The sequence below is a fragment of the Saccostrea cucullata genome, unplaced genomic scaffold (assembly GCF_032062105.1).
Source record: "Saccostrea cucullata isolate Sc308-1 unplaced genomic scaffold, CSIRO_AGI_Scuc_v1 ctg5899, whole genome shotgun sequence".
Lineage (NCBI taxonomy): Eukaryota > Metazoa > Mollusca > Bivalvia > Ostreida > Ostreidae > Saccostrea > Saccostrea cuccullata.
The window spans coordinates 86,406-101,659 of record NW_026922157.1 but is presented as its reverse complement, the minus strand read 5'-3'; the positions used below and the strand labels follow the sequence as shown (position 1 = coordinate 101,659).

At 34.4% G+C, this 15,254-nt stretch overlaps 2 protein-coding genes across 2 annotated transcripts; both read left to right on the top strand.

Annotated features, from left to right (window-relative positions):
- The first annotated feature begins 2,459 nt into the window (after window positions 1–2,459).
- LOC134261297 (ninjurin-2-like) lies at window positions 2,460–4,082 on the top strand. Its single transcript, XM_062743740.1, has 2 exons — window positions 2,460–2,783; window positions 3,711–4,082. The coding sequence occupies exons 1-2, from the start codon at window positions 2,703–2,705 to the stop codon at window positions 4,044–4,046; spliced, it is 417 nt and encodes a 138-aa protein (XP_062599724.1). The 5' UTR covers window positions 2,460–2,702; the 3' UTR covers window positions 4,047–4,082.
- Window positions 4,083–10,599: 6,517 nt separating this feature from the next.
- LOC134261301 (uncharacterized) lies at window positions 10,600–10,989 on the top strand. Its single transcript, XM_062743743.1, has one exon. It carries the CDS (start codon window positions 10,600–10,602, stop codon window positions 10,987–10,989), a length of 390 nt encoding a protein of 129 aa, XP_062599727.1.
- The last annotated feature ends 4,265 nt before the right edge of the window (window positions 10,990–15,254 follow it).

The following is a 15,254-nucleotide window of genomic DNA, read 5'->3' as shown; positions in this document are numbered from 1 at the left end:
GTCAACCGATGTTCAAACGATGTTCACCAATGTATGAGCGATGTAATATACATCGGCCGATTATCCTGGAACACCGTTTCATGATTAGCAATGCTTCGCTGGGCCTATGAAAGTCTGGCCGGCAACCACGACATTTTTATCATAAAAGGCATTGGTTACCCATCGAATACCCATCGTTGGATAATGTGACTGATTCTGTAAAGACTACTAGGCCGATGTGGACCGATGTTAGGGCATCGTTAACATCACGGATTACCAACGATTACCACCGGGGAAATGTGACCTAGGCATTATTGGGCCAAGGGGGTGTACTACTATGTGGTGTTGATTTTTCTGATATTCTCCATTGTAGTACAGATCACGGTGGGGATGTTGATTTTGTTTATGGGAACTCTAGAGGGGGATGAAGCCAACGAGTTACGTGCGAACAGAATTGACGATGCCGTTATGGGACTTGTATTTATTTCTATCATAATTAATGTTATAATAAGTGTGTTCGGTATTTCAGAGCAAACAAAGATCATTTTCAAAAACCCTGTAACTAATTCGACAGTGTGATTCGGGTACCAAGATAAAGACTATAAATTGTGGATATTATTTACAATCCACAACACAGAAAAGTTTACTCTTAAACCAAATTAGAGAAATATTTCAACATTTATAGTTACAAAAATAAAAGAACATCTACATTAGCGTATTTTACATGTGCTATAGAACATATAAACAGCTAATCAATAATGATCCATCATTTTGTATAAACTTGTATGTTATAGAATGCACTGATAGATTTTGATTAATATGATGTCATTATTTAATAAAAAGTAATGAAAAAAATCTTACAGACTGGAAATATCTTCTTTATTTTTATATATAATCTACATGTTAATGTCAATATACAACTTCAAAAAGTATAGTCAGTTTTTTTTTTTCCTTGCAAACCATAAAGAGATTTACGCCAATGCAAGAAAATGTTATACCACAATATTTAAAGTAAAGGTCAATACAGATATATGCACTTGTCCGGAATAAAGATATTCACTTGTCCGAAAGTTTAGTGTTCACAGATTAGATTACACAAGGGAGACAAACCTGCACATGGTAATAAGAGGGTCTGGTAGTTGTTACCATTTTTAGACTAAATTGAATTTCATTACATGTAAAAGAGGGGCAAAAATAAGTTATATCTTATGCTTAATTTGTTGACCCCCAGTCTTCTTAAAGTTGAAAACATACAAAAAGACATTATTGGAACTGTCTTTAAATTTCTATCTTTATGTTTTAAAACTATTGAAAAATGTAGTGCAAAACGACGAATGATCTAACAGTATAAAACTGAGTCAGACATCTCTCTTCTTTTTCTAAATCAGTGCTTATTAACTTTTACATCAATAGTATATTTGCAATTTTCCAAGTGAACTAATTGAACAATTTATGTTATTAATAAAAATATATTATCGTTAGCAGTATCTGTTAATTGTATTTAAGATTGTTTAAGATTTTTTGCAGTTTCCAATTTCTGATTTATAAAGAATTGTCTATCTTTTTTTGTCTATTGATTTTATCATATGAAACCCTTTTTTTGGGTAAGTTTACATTTAATAATTATGGTTGTTAAGAAGAAATACAGTTTTATTAATCTTTATGATGCATTTGCTTTAATTTCATAGCACCTGTCAGGAAATTGTCTCTGTAATACATTTACATGAATGACCCATAGTATAATAATAACAATACAATTTTTTTTTTATTTTGGGTCATTTTTTTTACATTAACAAGTGCCTGTGTCGCGCAGGTAAAAGAAATAAATTTGAATATATGCAATCGTGCAATATTTCCTTAATAGTGATTAAAATTTTTTTTGGAGATTTTTAAGAACTGAGATACTGTATTTAAATCCCAACATTACTATTTGACTATCTTTGCTAGAAATATAACTAATCTGTTAAGTATCTAATATATACATACAGAATGTACTCTAAATTTTTGAAAAAGGACATATTTTTAGTTTAACTTTTATAGTAAAAAAAACAATACCTTGCATTACTTTAGTAATACGTTTGATTTACAATGGAAACTGTTTTGATACTTAAAATAGAAAATGTCAATTCTTACTATCATTTGCATTAAAGTGTACAATATGTTACTACACTGAAGAAAATTTTGCTGAAAGTGAATTTTTAGTTAAAATTTACTTTGGTTTTCTAGTCTAACAAATATTATTCTCTTTTATTACATTTAATTACTAGTAATATCTTAATAATAACAGAAAATAGTTTGTTTTATGTTAAAACCATACTGGCAGTCGAAGGCAAATATTAGCTCTGTTTGTTTCCGGAATTCATGATAGACAACATTTTAAATGTAAAAGACACTTTTCTCTCTTTTTGTTTTGGAATGACGAAGTAGTTTTCCTTATTTTATGCTTAAAGAACCTGGATTTGTGAGTGGATGACAATCTTCTATGCTGATTAGAATTTTAAATGACTGTTTAGTTATACTACGTTGTTATAATTCAAAACTTGCACAATGTCTGCATGACAACATATAACACCTTTTGTCAAGCTATGACATCCTGTTTTAGTGAGACTACATTGTTTATTGATGTGCCATTGTGATATAATTAATTAACCTTAATGTCCTTCTAATATCCTAGTGAAGTAGAACATAGAACATTGTCTACCGTCATAAACAAACAAGTGACAATGTCTGAGAGAGAAGTCGAAGAAGTCGAAAAAGTCGGAGAAGTCGGCGAATCTACAGAAAATGGCAACTATACGGTACTGGTAAGACCTCTTCTTAATATCAGGTTTTTTTTTATTATTATTATTTTTATATTCCCAAATTACCAATAAATGTGACCGGTTCATATAGAAAACCATTTTATTGTGGGGATGAAGTATGTACTATTCAGAAAAGAAATCAGATATTCCAACGATAGCAAAAACACATATCTGTAAAATCACATATTATCGTGGGGTCAAATTTTCGTGGTTTGAGTAAAAACTCTTGGTTCGTGGGGATTTGATTTCGTGGATGTAAAATTGGTGATTGGTTATGTTTGTAACATTTTACATTTCGTGGTGGACATGAATTCGTTGGTCTCTTCATACTTCGAAAACAACGAAAATCAAACCAACATGAAAATTTGTGATTCCACAGTATACAATCATGTACAATTGATTGATCATTACGTTTAATGTTGACTCAGACTTACAATTTTCACTTAATTTTTAAGCGGTTATATTTACATTAAATTATCTCCGGATTTTTCAAATTTAACTCGATCATGATAAAGACCATACAATAGGTGTGACCAATTTGCAGGGGATGCTTACTCCTCCAAAGCACTTTGTTCCTTTTTTCAATGAGTTCTGAAGTATTTGTTTGTTCAGTTGCCAATATATGTACATGTAAAGGTGTCTTTTTCCAGGGGACATTTTGAGTTGATTATGTTGTTTGTTATCTTTCTATTTTCGTAAATAGGCAGGAATAACATGATTGGGTAGAACCGTACATTATCATATTTCGTATTTTACAATATATGATGTCAAAATAGTAAGCCAGGATGAAGGGGAAGGTGGCTTTCTTTTTTCCAGACTCCCCTAGGTATCAGCGACAAACAAAAAATGCCAAATTAACATATCTGTTAGTAGAGACAACACAGTTGTTATTAAAGACAGAAAAAAATAATATTATCATTTTTTTTTCAGAATATAACAAAAAAGAGCACAAGTGTGCACGAACGGAAGAAAACAGTGGCAGAAGGCCTTCTAGATATTGGTTTGTTGGTGGCCAATGCATCGCAGCTCAAGTCCCTATTTGACCGAGGGGTGTCATACCAGTACTTCCATATCTTGCTTGTTTTGCTGATACTGACTTTTCTAGTGCAGATCACTGTTGGGTTTTTACTTTTAGCTTTGGCGAACATTGAAGAAGCTATAGAGGACAAAAAACGTTATAACAGACTTAACAATGCTATAATGGCTCTTGTTTTTATTGCTGTTGTAATTAACGTAATGGTAAGTGTATTTGGCATTTCATCATGAGCCGATTAAATGGTTATTACGTATTCAGCACTTTCGTGAAATTGAAGGACAATGTCCGTCTTTAAAACTTCAAGAAAAAATGAATGCATAAATAAAAAAGTTTTATATTAACAATCAGTGTAATTTTCAATATAAAATCCATTAAAAGCCGAGATATTCGAATTTCTATAATTCACGCGAAACCTTTTCCCCGCACGTAGAATACACAGAAGAAATATATTCATAATCAATACTCTAGAACACCAAAATATACATTTTTAATCAGTCTAATAAATAATTTAAAAGAGGTATTGTGAACAATAAGCTCACTAAAAGATACCCAGCCTTCCATATGGAATAAAATAGCAGTGCCCATGTTTTGCCATGGGAAACCCAAAATGTGTATCTAATTAAAAAGTAAAATAGAAGGTGCAGAATGGCAATGTGTAATAGAGATAATCTGAAAGTCACCTTAGATACCATACACTGACATAAGAGGAGTTGCGGATACGTGTACCCAAAGCATAACAGACGGAATTAAAGACAGAGGGACGGACGAACGGACATGCAGATATCCTGATTACTATATACTCTCCCGCTTTTCAAGCGGTGGGTCTATAATAAAGATTTTTGAAGAGGGAAAATACGAAAATGTAAATTTATGCATTAATTCATACATTATGTATTTTAGGATGTCTACGGTCTTATAACACACCTGGTAGTGCCGACAAATTATCATACAGCGCGTTAACTCAGTATTCCATTGAATTTCAATGCTTCAATATTAGAATATGTATTTATTTGACACTAATGTACTGGTATATTAGTGTAAGGAAGACAGGGCGGACATGCTTTATAAACTTCGTATTATTAACTTCCTCTACTTTCTACATAGTGTCATAATTGATTGAAAGTGGATTCCTTTATCCTGTACAGAATAAATTCATTTTGCTAGACCTTACAATCAATTATTAGTTGGGGCGAACCAGCATCTAAAGGACAGTTTACTATAGGAAAAATCTATAGTCAGAACAAGTATGGAAAGGAGGAAAAGCTAACCCCCCTATGTATATGAAATATTCCAGTTACACATTTGGTATATTGCATGCATGTATTTTGAAATCCTATGCAACGTACATAAGATTTTTTTATTAGATTGAGTCAACACAATGTACATTGCTCACAGTACCTCTAGAATTTGAACAGTAATAATTCTTAGACTAATATAAATATTGAACTCCAGACAAAGAGTATGCAAATTTCTTAAGTATAATTGTGGAGCAAAAAATTACATCAGATTGAAAAACAGGATGATTTTGATAAAAAAAAAAATCATCAACAATTTAGTTGTTACTAGTACTTAATTATTCAAATGAATCATTGTACACGTAAGCCATAAATATTTGTGATTTAACATGAAATGAAGTCTTTTCATCATTCTAGGTGGTTCTTTATAGCCTTAAAATCTGTAGGGATGATCCGGTATTTGCCAACGGAGATCAAGACTCCAACAGATCTGCTCAGACATATTCGGCAGGCTAAATATTCAACCAATAGATTATGTGTATTTGCCCTACTTGTCTACTGACACGCAAAAAAAAAACAAAAACGCAACAAGCATCAATCTACAAATGTTTTAATTTTTTATCTAACGATTTCCAAAAGTGAATACAGTAAGGATAAACTCGCTTTTCAGAACATCAGAGATTTGATAAAAAATGTTAAATGTATATCTTTTTACTTTACTAAGTAGCATATGCCTGTTAACCCCCCCCCCCCTCGCAGCCATTCAATTAAAACGTGCAAGTCTGCCCTAAACAACACTTGCAGCTTAATTTCTACGATACAGTAGGTTCATCAATATTGAGATCTCAGCGAAGGAATTGTTCTTTGCCATTTTTAAATGCCTGTTTTTCAGATGATTAGGTCGAATTTTCTCTAACTTAGCGCAGTGTATTAACCCTTGGACTTCCGGTCCAAGGACTGTCATTAATGCATATGATACGTAAGATCCTGTTGAGGTGTAATGTAGTGATGTTTTGCATCAGCAACTCCCCATCACTTTACTTTTGAAATTTTCCAGCTAGAGCAATGGAAATGTGTAATTAAGCCATTTTCAAGAAGCCTTTGCATCGTTACGGGAAACTAAAGGAGAATCTATTTTTTGAAATAGTGCTGCATTACTTATGATGAACAGTACAAACCCTTAAAACTCCATATCATTGCCAAATGTTTTGTTAAACATGCAATTTTTGATTTCCGGTAAGCAGGCTCAAACTTGACTTCCGGTTAAGGTATGAAAATCTTTCAACCGTTAAATTACCGATATTTACCAAATTGAAGATATCATAATTTAAAGGTACAAAATTCTTTACTTGACATAATTATTCCCCCTGAAGTAGGGTGTTGCGTTTCAGTATATATATTTTATGAAGTTTAACTTTTATGTAAAATAGCACTTATCCATTTTGAGTAAAGAGAAACAAACTGACCATTATGAAATAGAAGCGATTTGCCTTCCGTATATCATATTGTTCAACAGTAATGTTCCACCGTAAGAAAACTGGACATGTTATGATGTCTTTGTCCAAATCTACTTCTGTTGAAACAAAAATCTCAATATTTTAACAGATTCTGTCATAGCTTACTAAATATATGTTGGTCATTTATCAAAAGCAATATTGCCTGATGGAATCAGACTTAACCTAATGTTTTGGCCATTTCCTCCAACATGAGATACAAGGTCTTGTGACCTCTGTGTGCAATCTGAATTAGAAAATTCCTTAATATGCTATAAGTTGTGTACTTATAAATGATTCTCTATGAAGGATAGTCGCTTTATCTCTACCTGCATGCATCCATTCTCAGCATTGGCGTCTAGAAGAGGAAACCATACCGCAGGCTGGAGAACATTCCTACGATTCCTGACGCAAATACGCAGAGTCTACAACAAAATAATGAATCAGTTTATTATTTTAATAATTTTAACTTATTTTAGATGAGTTGTGCATTTTCCATGATTCGTGAAGACTGTCACATATTCATTTATCAGGACAATTCCGTGAAATATATAAGTTCTTGGTCTGAATTTTGCCAATATCCATCTTTACCCTGATGCCAAGGAACTGTTGTAGCCTCGTTTTGGGTGATTTAGTGCGCAGATTCCAAACTGGTTGCCCGGCATTGTCGGAACCAATCCACTGCTCCATAACGTACAACAAACACTCATTGGTCCATATATCTTCAACAGTTTAAAGGCCTTTATTATTTTTGATATACAAAAATTTATATTTTTTCTCTTTATTCAGAATTGTAAAAATAAAATTAAGCCTTAAATTATATAAATTATAACCCCTTTTGGCGGAGAGTTATACCTAACAGTGCCCAGAACCTATCATACGATATAAAATATCGTATGATAGGTTCTTAGCACTGTTAGTATAATGATATATACATTAAGGCAGGTCCAAAAACTATGCAGATACTATTATTTATATTATATATTTAGTTACTTAAGCAATCAATGCATCTCTAGCCTGAAAGAAAAACTCATATATCATATATGAGTTAAATTAAAACAAAGATTAAAAGTCTACTTTAATTTTTAAGTTATGACCCACCATGTATATGGCCGGGGCATGTAGTGTTTGTCATGTCCGTCTTCTACCCGTCCTTCTGTCATAGTTGTAAAGTATTTGTTTATATTATGTAATCGACCGCAGAGCGGCAGCTCCCCGGTAGCTGCTGTGTATTGGCAGCTCCACCGGAGCTGCCCCTCACATGTATATATAGGGCGTGCACGCACGCGTGCTTGGGGTTAGATAGGAGAGATAGAGACAGTCAGTGATAGACAGAGTTTAAGTGGATTAACGATTTGTGAACTTATATTTTGGATTACTTGTACATAATGTGATTGCGATTATTCATAAAAACATGTAATAAACTCGTAAACTTATAACTAGAATTTTTATTACGCTACCAAAGGAGGAATTTAATTAATTCTAAGGAGGATTTTAAAATAGCAAAAAGGACCGCACGCTCGGTCCAGCTACAACTGGTGGCACAGCGGTGGGATGTTATTCATGTTATTCCATAGTTAAAAGAAAGGATTTAATTTCCATTGGATTATTATTATTTTCTTCTCCGTGATTGTGAGAATGTGTTTGGATTAATACTTTTTATCAAGTGATTCAAATAAAATGTGTAATTCGGAATAAAAACAGATCTTGTAAAAACAGAAGCAATTAGAAATGCTGCAAGACCAACAAATGTGAGCGAGTTAAGAAGTTTTCTAGGATTAGTGTCCTATTATAGGAAATTCATTAAAGATTTTGCAAAAATAGCAAGATGCTTACATACGCTTACAAGCAAAGAAACAAAATGGGAATGGACAGATGAATGTGATCATGCGTTTCATACACTGAAAGAAAAACTTGTGAGTGCTCCAATTCTTGGATATCCAGATCCAAATGCTGGTCATTTTTATTCTTGATACAGATGCAAGTAAAAGTGCTATTGGTTGTGTGCTATCCCAAATTCAGGAACATGGTGAAAAAGTGATAGCTTACGGGAGTCGTTTGTTAACTACAGCGGAGAGAAATTATTGTGTTACACGAAAAGAAATGCTCGCCGTAGTTTATTTTATGAAATACTTTAAACATTACCTGTTGGGAAAGGAATTCGTGTTACGCACAGATCATGGATCTCTCACTTGGTTACACAGATTCAAAGAGCTAGACGGACAGATATGCAGATGGCTACAGCAAATAGGACCGCTTGATTTTAAAATTGTTCATCGTGCAGGGAAACGACATTCTAATGCAGACGGTTTATCAAGAATCACTGTAACTTCGGATGAGACCGTTTGCAGACAATGCAAAAGAAAATTAGGCGATGAATACGACGGAGCCCCGGAAAGTCACATTGCAAACACCAGTGTGAGACAGATTTGTGTATTGACCAAGCTATATGTGATATTCATTATTTGTTTAACACAAATGAAAGTGACAACAATCAGGCAACAGGAAGAGGACGAACAGAAAATAGACCAAGACGAGCAAAGCCGCAACCTGAGCCCGATGTAGACTTAACATATTCTGGTTTTCGAAAAAGTCAGATGGGAGACAAAGTTATCGGATTTGTTCTAAGTTGGATTGAAAAATATGGGAGCAAAGACAAGCCTAAATTTGACGCTTTATTTCATATGCCCCCTGAGAGTCGATTCTGGTATGGACGATGGAAACTACTCACCATACATGAGGGCGTGTTGTGTATCAAGTGGATACAGGATGATTCAATAAGTTTACGGATCTGTACACCTAAATCACTGAGAATTGCATTGTTGTGGCATTTCCATGATTTGCCGATTTCTGGACATCAACGAATTATTAGAACCAAGAAAAGAGCGGATTTAAGTTCATATTATTGGCCTAACTTTCATCGTGATATCAGTGACTATGTCAAATCGTGTCATATTTGTGAGGAAAAGAAAAATCCACAGAAAAAGAAGAGGCATTTCATGAAAAGTTAGCGGACGCTATATTTCGGGGATGGATAAAACGTTACGGATGTCCATTAGAAATTCACACGGATCAGGGAAGTCAATTCGAGAGCCAGTTATTTTCCCAACTCTGTGAAATTATGTGTATCTCAAAAACTCGAACAACAGCCTTCCATCCAAGATCAGACGGGATGGTAGAAAGAATCAATCGGACCATCAAAGAAATGTTATCAAAGTTCGTGTCTTACCGCAAACGAACTTGGACAAATACATAGATGCTGTAAGTATGGCGTACAACACTTCGGTACACGAAACCACAGGAATAACGCCATATCGTATGATATTTGGATGTGAAATGACAATTCCAGTGTCTGTGTTATGTGATTTTAGTGATTTTCAAAATGAGGATATAAAGTGTCATACGGAATATGTGACAAAATTGTGTGAAAGTATGGAAAAAGCGCATGATTTAGCCATGGAGACAACGCGATCTTCGATAGAAACGCAAAGAAAACAATATAACAAGAACATTATTGAGAAGAATTATGAAGTGGGCGGCGTAGTACGACTTTACCAACCTAAACAGAAGAAGGGAACAAAAACGAAACTGTCCCGAAATTGGATTGGCCCTTGGGTTGTTCTGAAACGCCTAAGTAATATCCTATTTCAAATTCAGCACTCAAAAACGTCAAAACCAAAGATTGTGCATGCGGACAATTTAAAGCCATTTCGCACAAGAAAAACAATACAACACAATGTACAGAAATTGGTGAATCAAACTGTGAAAATCACTAAAGATCAAGTGATTGTAGAACCTAATAATATCCCTGTGCCGAAACAAAAGGATTCTAATGAGGAGGACTCCAAGAAATCGCCAAAATTGAAAAAAACAAAGTTCAAAGGACGCCGCCGATAGTGACCGCGCTACAGCAGGGGAAGACCGCGACAGAGGTCAGATGCGCAATACCCGAACTCCAGACAGACACTCGACGCGGACCAGGGGCGGGCGCCTTATAAAAGTGCCGTGCCGATTCAGAGACTGATCATACCATTTTTGGATGTAGAAGAATACAGATGCTTTGTGATATATGTGGACAAGTTTTTACGAATAGAAAAACGCTTAAACAACTTTGTAAGGAAATTCATAGTGAATGTGTTAGTATATTTTACTGTGACTTTTGTGGAAGACCATTTTCCAGGAAATTTAATTTAAAGAAACATTTGAAACGTGTGCATGGACAAAGTGAAACGACAATGGCGAGTAGTAAAGAATTACGCAGAGAAGATCTGAAGAAAAATCAGAAAGCAGTCTACGTCCCGTTGTATGAAGATATATCGTCTGACGAGGAATCGCTTGATGTCGCAACAAATGTCCAACCACAGCCGGTGTATGCGCCCGAACTTGAGGACATTTCATCAGATGAGGAAATAATTGAAAAGCAGCAGACTGAGGACGAATCCTAGGAAATTATAAGTTTAGATTCATTTCCAGTGCCACCGAGACAGAAACGTCTACGGAGATTTCAACCAGTGACTGCTGTTAAAAACTTGAACTTTTTAACAGTTAATTAAACTAATTTCTTGATTCTTAACTGTATGTAAATATTTATTTTGTATGATACTATGTTTGTATTGTTTCGATAATTTATTTTGAACGGGGTCAAAATCTTAGCCGGGGGGAGTTGTAAAGTATTTGTTTATATTATGTAATCGACCGCAGAGCGGCAGCTCCCCGGTAGCTGCTGTGTATTGGCAGCTCCACCGGAGCTGCCCCTCACATGTATATATAGGGCGTGCACGCACACGTGCTTGGGGTTAGATAGGAGAGATAGAGACAGTCAGTGATAGACAGAGTTTAAGTGGATTAACGATTTGTGAACTTATATTTTGGATTACTTGTACATAATGAGATTGTGATTATTTATTAAAACATGTAATAAACTCGTAAACTTATAACTGGAATTTTTATTACGCTACCAAAGGAGGAATTTAATTAATTCTAAGGAGGATTTTAAAATAGCAAAAAGGACTGCACGCTCGGTCCCGCTACATTCTATCACACTTTAGCTCAGTTCAAAGCTCAGTTTAAAAAAATTATCCTAGATATTTTCATCAATCTTCATATGCTGGTATATATATGTTGACAAGAGCCATTTAAATCCATTAATTATTTTTGACCTTGACATTTCCTTTGACCTTGAACTAACTTTTCTCAAATTAGTATTTAGCTCATTTTTAAACTTTTATACATACCAATAAAGATAGTATTATCAAACTTCACATGTTGATACATACAGATGAGAGCTTTTCAACTACATCACCATTTTTGACCTTGAGCTTTCCAATGAACTTGATCTCAATTTTCTTTATTTCATGTTTAGCTCAATTTTAAAGATACCATTTAAGATATTTTCATCAAACTTCATATGCTAATACATACTGATGAGAGCTAGTCAACTACATCAGCTTTTTTTTACCTTGACCTTTACTTTCACCTTGACTTCAATTTTCTTAGATTAGTGCTTAGGTCAAAAGGTAAAAAAATTTTGTACTCAATGAAATGCCTTGCTACCAAAATATTCATGTATGAAGTATTAAATTCATCTACTTTATAAAGTATATACTGTTCAAAAGATATGGACAAATAAAAGATTGGAATTTTTGTATTAAAATGGGACAAACTCCAAGGTCAAGGTCAAAAGGTCAAATTTGGTGATACCCAAAGAAGGGACTTGTCACAAGGAATATGCATCTGAAATATGAAAGTCAGAGCTCCACTAAATCAAAAGTTATTGGCAAGCTTAAATTTTTTTCGGAAACAGAGAGACAGACGGTCAGGCCGCTGGACAGACAGACAGACGAACACGAAAAAATCTATATATTCCCAAAACTTTGCTTACGGGGGCATAAAAATTGGGACAAAATAAGAAAGTCTCCCCCTGATAACTGTTGAACCTTCTATGGACTGTTTAAATAACATTGACTGTTTATCAATAACAATGCAGATTACTGGTACGTGAGATTAAGGGGTGCATAGACATTAAGTTTCCTTATTTCTAAGTTTTGATGGCCAACACGTATACCACTATAGTACAAGGGTTGATCCAAAAGTAATGTCACGGTACCCATATCTTTTATATTTGGCGTCATATTATCAAATGTGATAAACCAAATATATACGAGGGTTGTCCGTGAAGTTCGTGTACAACATTAATAATTACTGACAAACATTGATAAAATATATAAACTATTATTTTCATTGAATTCATTTTTCATTTCAAATTATGAAGTCATAATTATGATTAAACAATTGAAATTGCATTAAACTTCATATTTTTCAATTCATATTTAAAGGATTAGATTGCTAATAATTAATATCAATGATTCAACTTTCATTAAATTTTTGCTTGTCCACGAACTTTACGGACAACCCTCGTACATATATAGATATAACTAAAATTGATTTTATGCCCCCGATTACGAAGTTTCGGTGGTATATGCATGTAGCTTTTGCCGTGTCCGTCCTTCTTTCTGTTTTTTTTTTTGTTGTTGTTTGTTTGTCTGACTGTCTGTCTAGCTGTCTGTCTTCCTCTCTGTCTGTTTGTCCCCAAGAAACTTTAACCTTGCCCTTTAGTAGATTTAGAAGAGCTACGACTTTCATATTAAAATGTGTATTCCATGTTTAAAGATCATATTTTGAGCTTTTGACCTTGACCTTGGAGTTTGACCACTTTTTACACAAAAATTTGAAACTTTTACTTTGGCCATACCTTTTGAACAGTAAATACCAGGGCATTTAAACCTCACAAATGTATTTTTGTGACAAAACCTTCTAATGGATAGCAACAATCTTGACCTTTTCACCCTGACTTCGGAGATCTCCGTATTTATGAAAACTCTTCAACGTTGGCCATAACTTCTGAAGGGTAAGGGACAGGGCTTTTATATTTTGCATATGTAATTCTTGTGAGAAGACCCTTCATTGGATACCAAATAATTTGAACCTTTGACCTTGATCTTTGAGTATGACATTCTTTTAACAAGTAAACCTTGACCATAACTTTTAAAGGGTTAGAGCTAGTGTTTGTACAATGTATACTTTACACATTTAATCCTTGTGAGATGACCTTTCATTTTATACCAAGAACTTTGGCCCTTTCACATGACCTTAGAGTTTGACCTACTTCTTTACATTTTTAACTTTTGCTATAACTTCTGAACGATTAGGGAATGGACTTCCATACTTTGCATATGTATTAATTGTGAAATGACTTTTCATTGGATACCAAATTACCTTGACCTTATGACCTTGAAGATTTTTGTACTTATGCAAAAAATCGTGGCCAAAACATTTGAACGCTAAGGGCTAGTAATCTTACATTTCAAATTTGTTATCCTTGTGTAAGGACCCATACCAAGAACATTAGCCATTTGATATTAACCTTGGAGTTTAGGCTACTTTTAAAATGCAAACCTTGACGATACCTTTTCATGGCTTGGTGCTAGTGTTTCATACTGTACAAGATGTTTCATTTGATAACAAGACCCATGACACTTTGAGCTTGACTTGACCTACTTCTTTTGATTTTTAACCTTAACCTTTTGAAGGGTAAGGGCTAGGACTTTTATACTTCACATTTGTATTTTTTGTGGCAAGAACTTTCATTAGACACCAATTCCCTTGATCTTTTGACCTTGACCAGATTCCCGTTATTACGAAAAACTTTAACTTTTATAACTCGCAATTGTATTTCTAGTCAGTATATCCTTCTATTATTTCATATATACTTGATTTGCATTTAAGAAACAAAGGATGAAAATCCACCATTCAGTCGACGGAATGGTAACTGAATTGTCACTGAAAGGTCATTGAAAAGATCCTTTCCCGCAAATTTTAATAAATGCCCGTTGTTTGATAAAAGACTATCTGATTTTTTTTCATACGCTAAAATCGACATAATCCACATCGCTGATTAATGAAAGAGGAAATTAGAAGATTATTTCCCCAGCAGTTGTAAGGGAGGAGGGGTTAACAGGTGGACGGTTTGGAGGTCTTCTGATTAACAGGTCGACTGGTAGACAAGTCGACGGATAGACACGTCGACGGGTTGACAGGTCGACCGGCTGTCAGGTCGACGAGTTGACACGTCGACTGATTGACAGGTGCACTGGTTGACAGGTCGACAGATGGACAGGTTGACGGGATGACATGTCGACTGGCTAAAGGGTAGTCCGGTTGACATGTCGACTGTTTTACAAGTCGACACGTTGACAAGTCGACTGGCTAAGGGGAAGTCGGGTTGACAAGTCGACATGTAGACAGGTCGACGAGTTGACAGTTCACTTAATTAACTGCTCATTAACGAACAAGTGGTTTTAACTGTCGACCTCTGTGACGACACATTTGATTTTATGTGGAATGTCAACCATTTTGTGAAAAAAGGGACTTCTTATTTATGGACTATTTTTAAAGGATTTATTTGAAGTAATAAGGCAAAATAATCCAGTTATCTACTATAAAGGAATTATATAAATCTTATTTTTAAATTGAAAGATGTTTATCGGTTTTACGGATCTACTTTTCCGTATACCCTGGTTTAAACTAATTTTGTTACACTTTTCCCTATTATAATAGCATTGAATTTATGTAATTTCAAATAAAAAATGGGGAAAAAAATAATGCAAGAAAAAAATCGTGGAGGATCAATCCCTTGTCTCCTGATTGACCG

Excerpts from the sequence above, each read along its gene's own strand:
- LOC134261297 (XM_062743740.1), top strand. The coding sequence starts at position 2,703 with ATGTCTGAGAGAGAAGTCGAAGAAGTCGAAAAAGTCGGAGAAGTCGGC. Across the intron at positions 2,784-3,710 it reads ATGGCAACTATACGGTACTG|AATATAACAAAAAAGAGCAC; the intron begins GTAAGACCTCTT and ends TTTTTTTTTCAG.
- LOC134261301 (XM_062743743.1), top strand. The coding sequence starts at position 10,600 with ATGCTTTGTGATATATGTGGACAAGTTTTTACGAATAGAAAAACGCTT.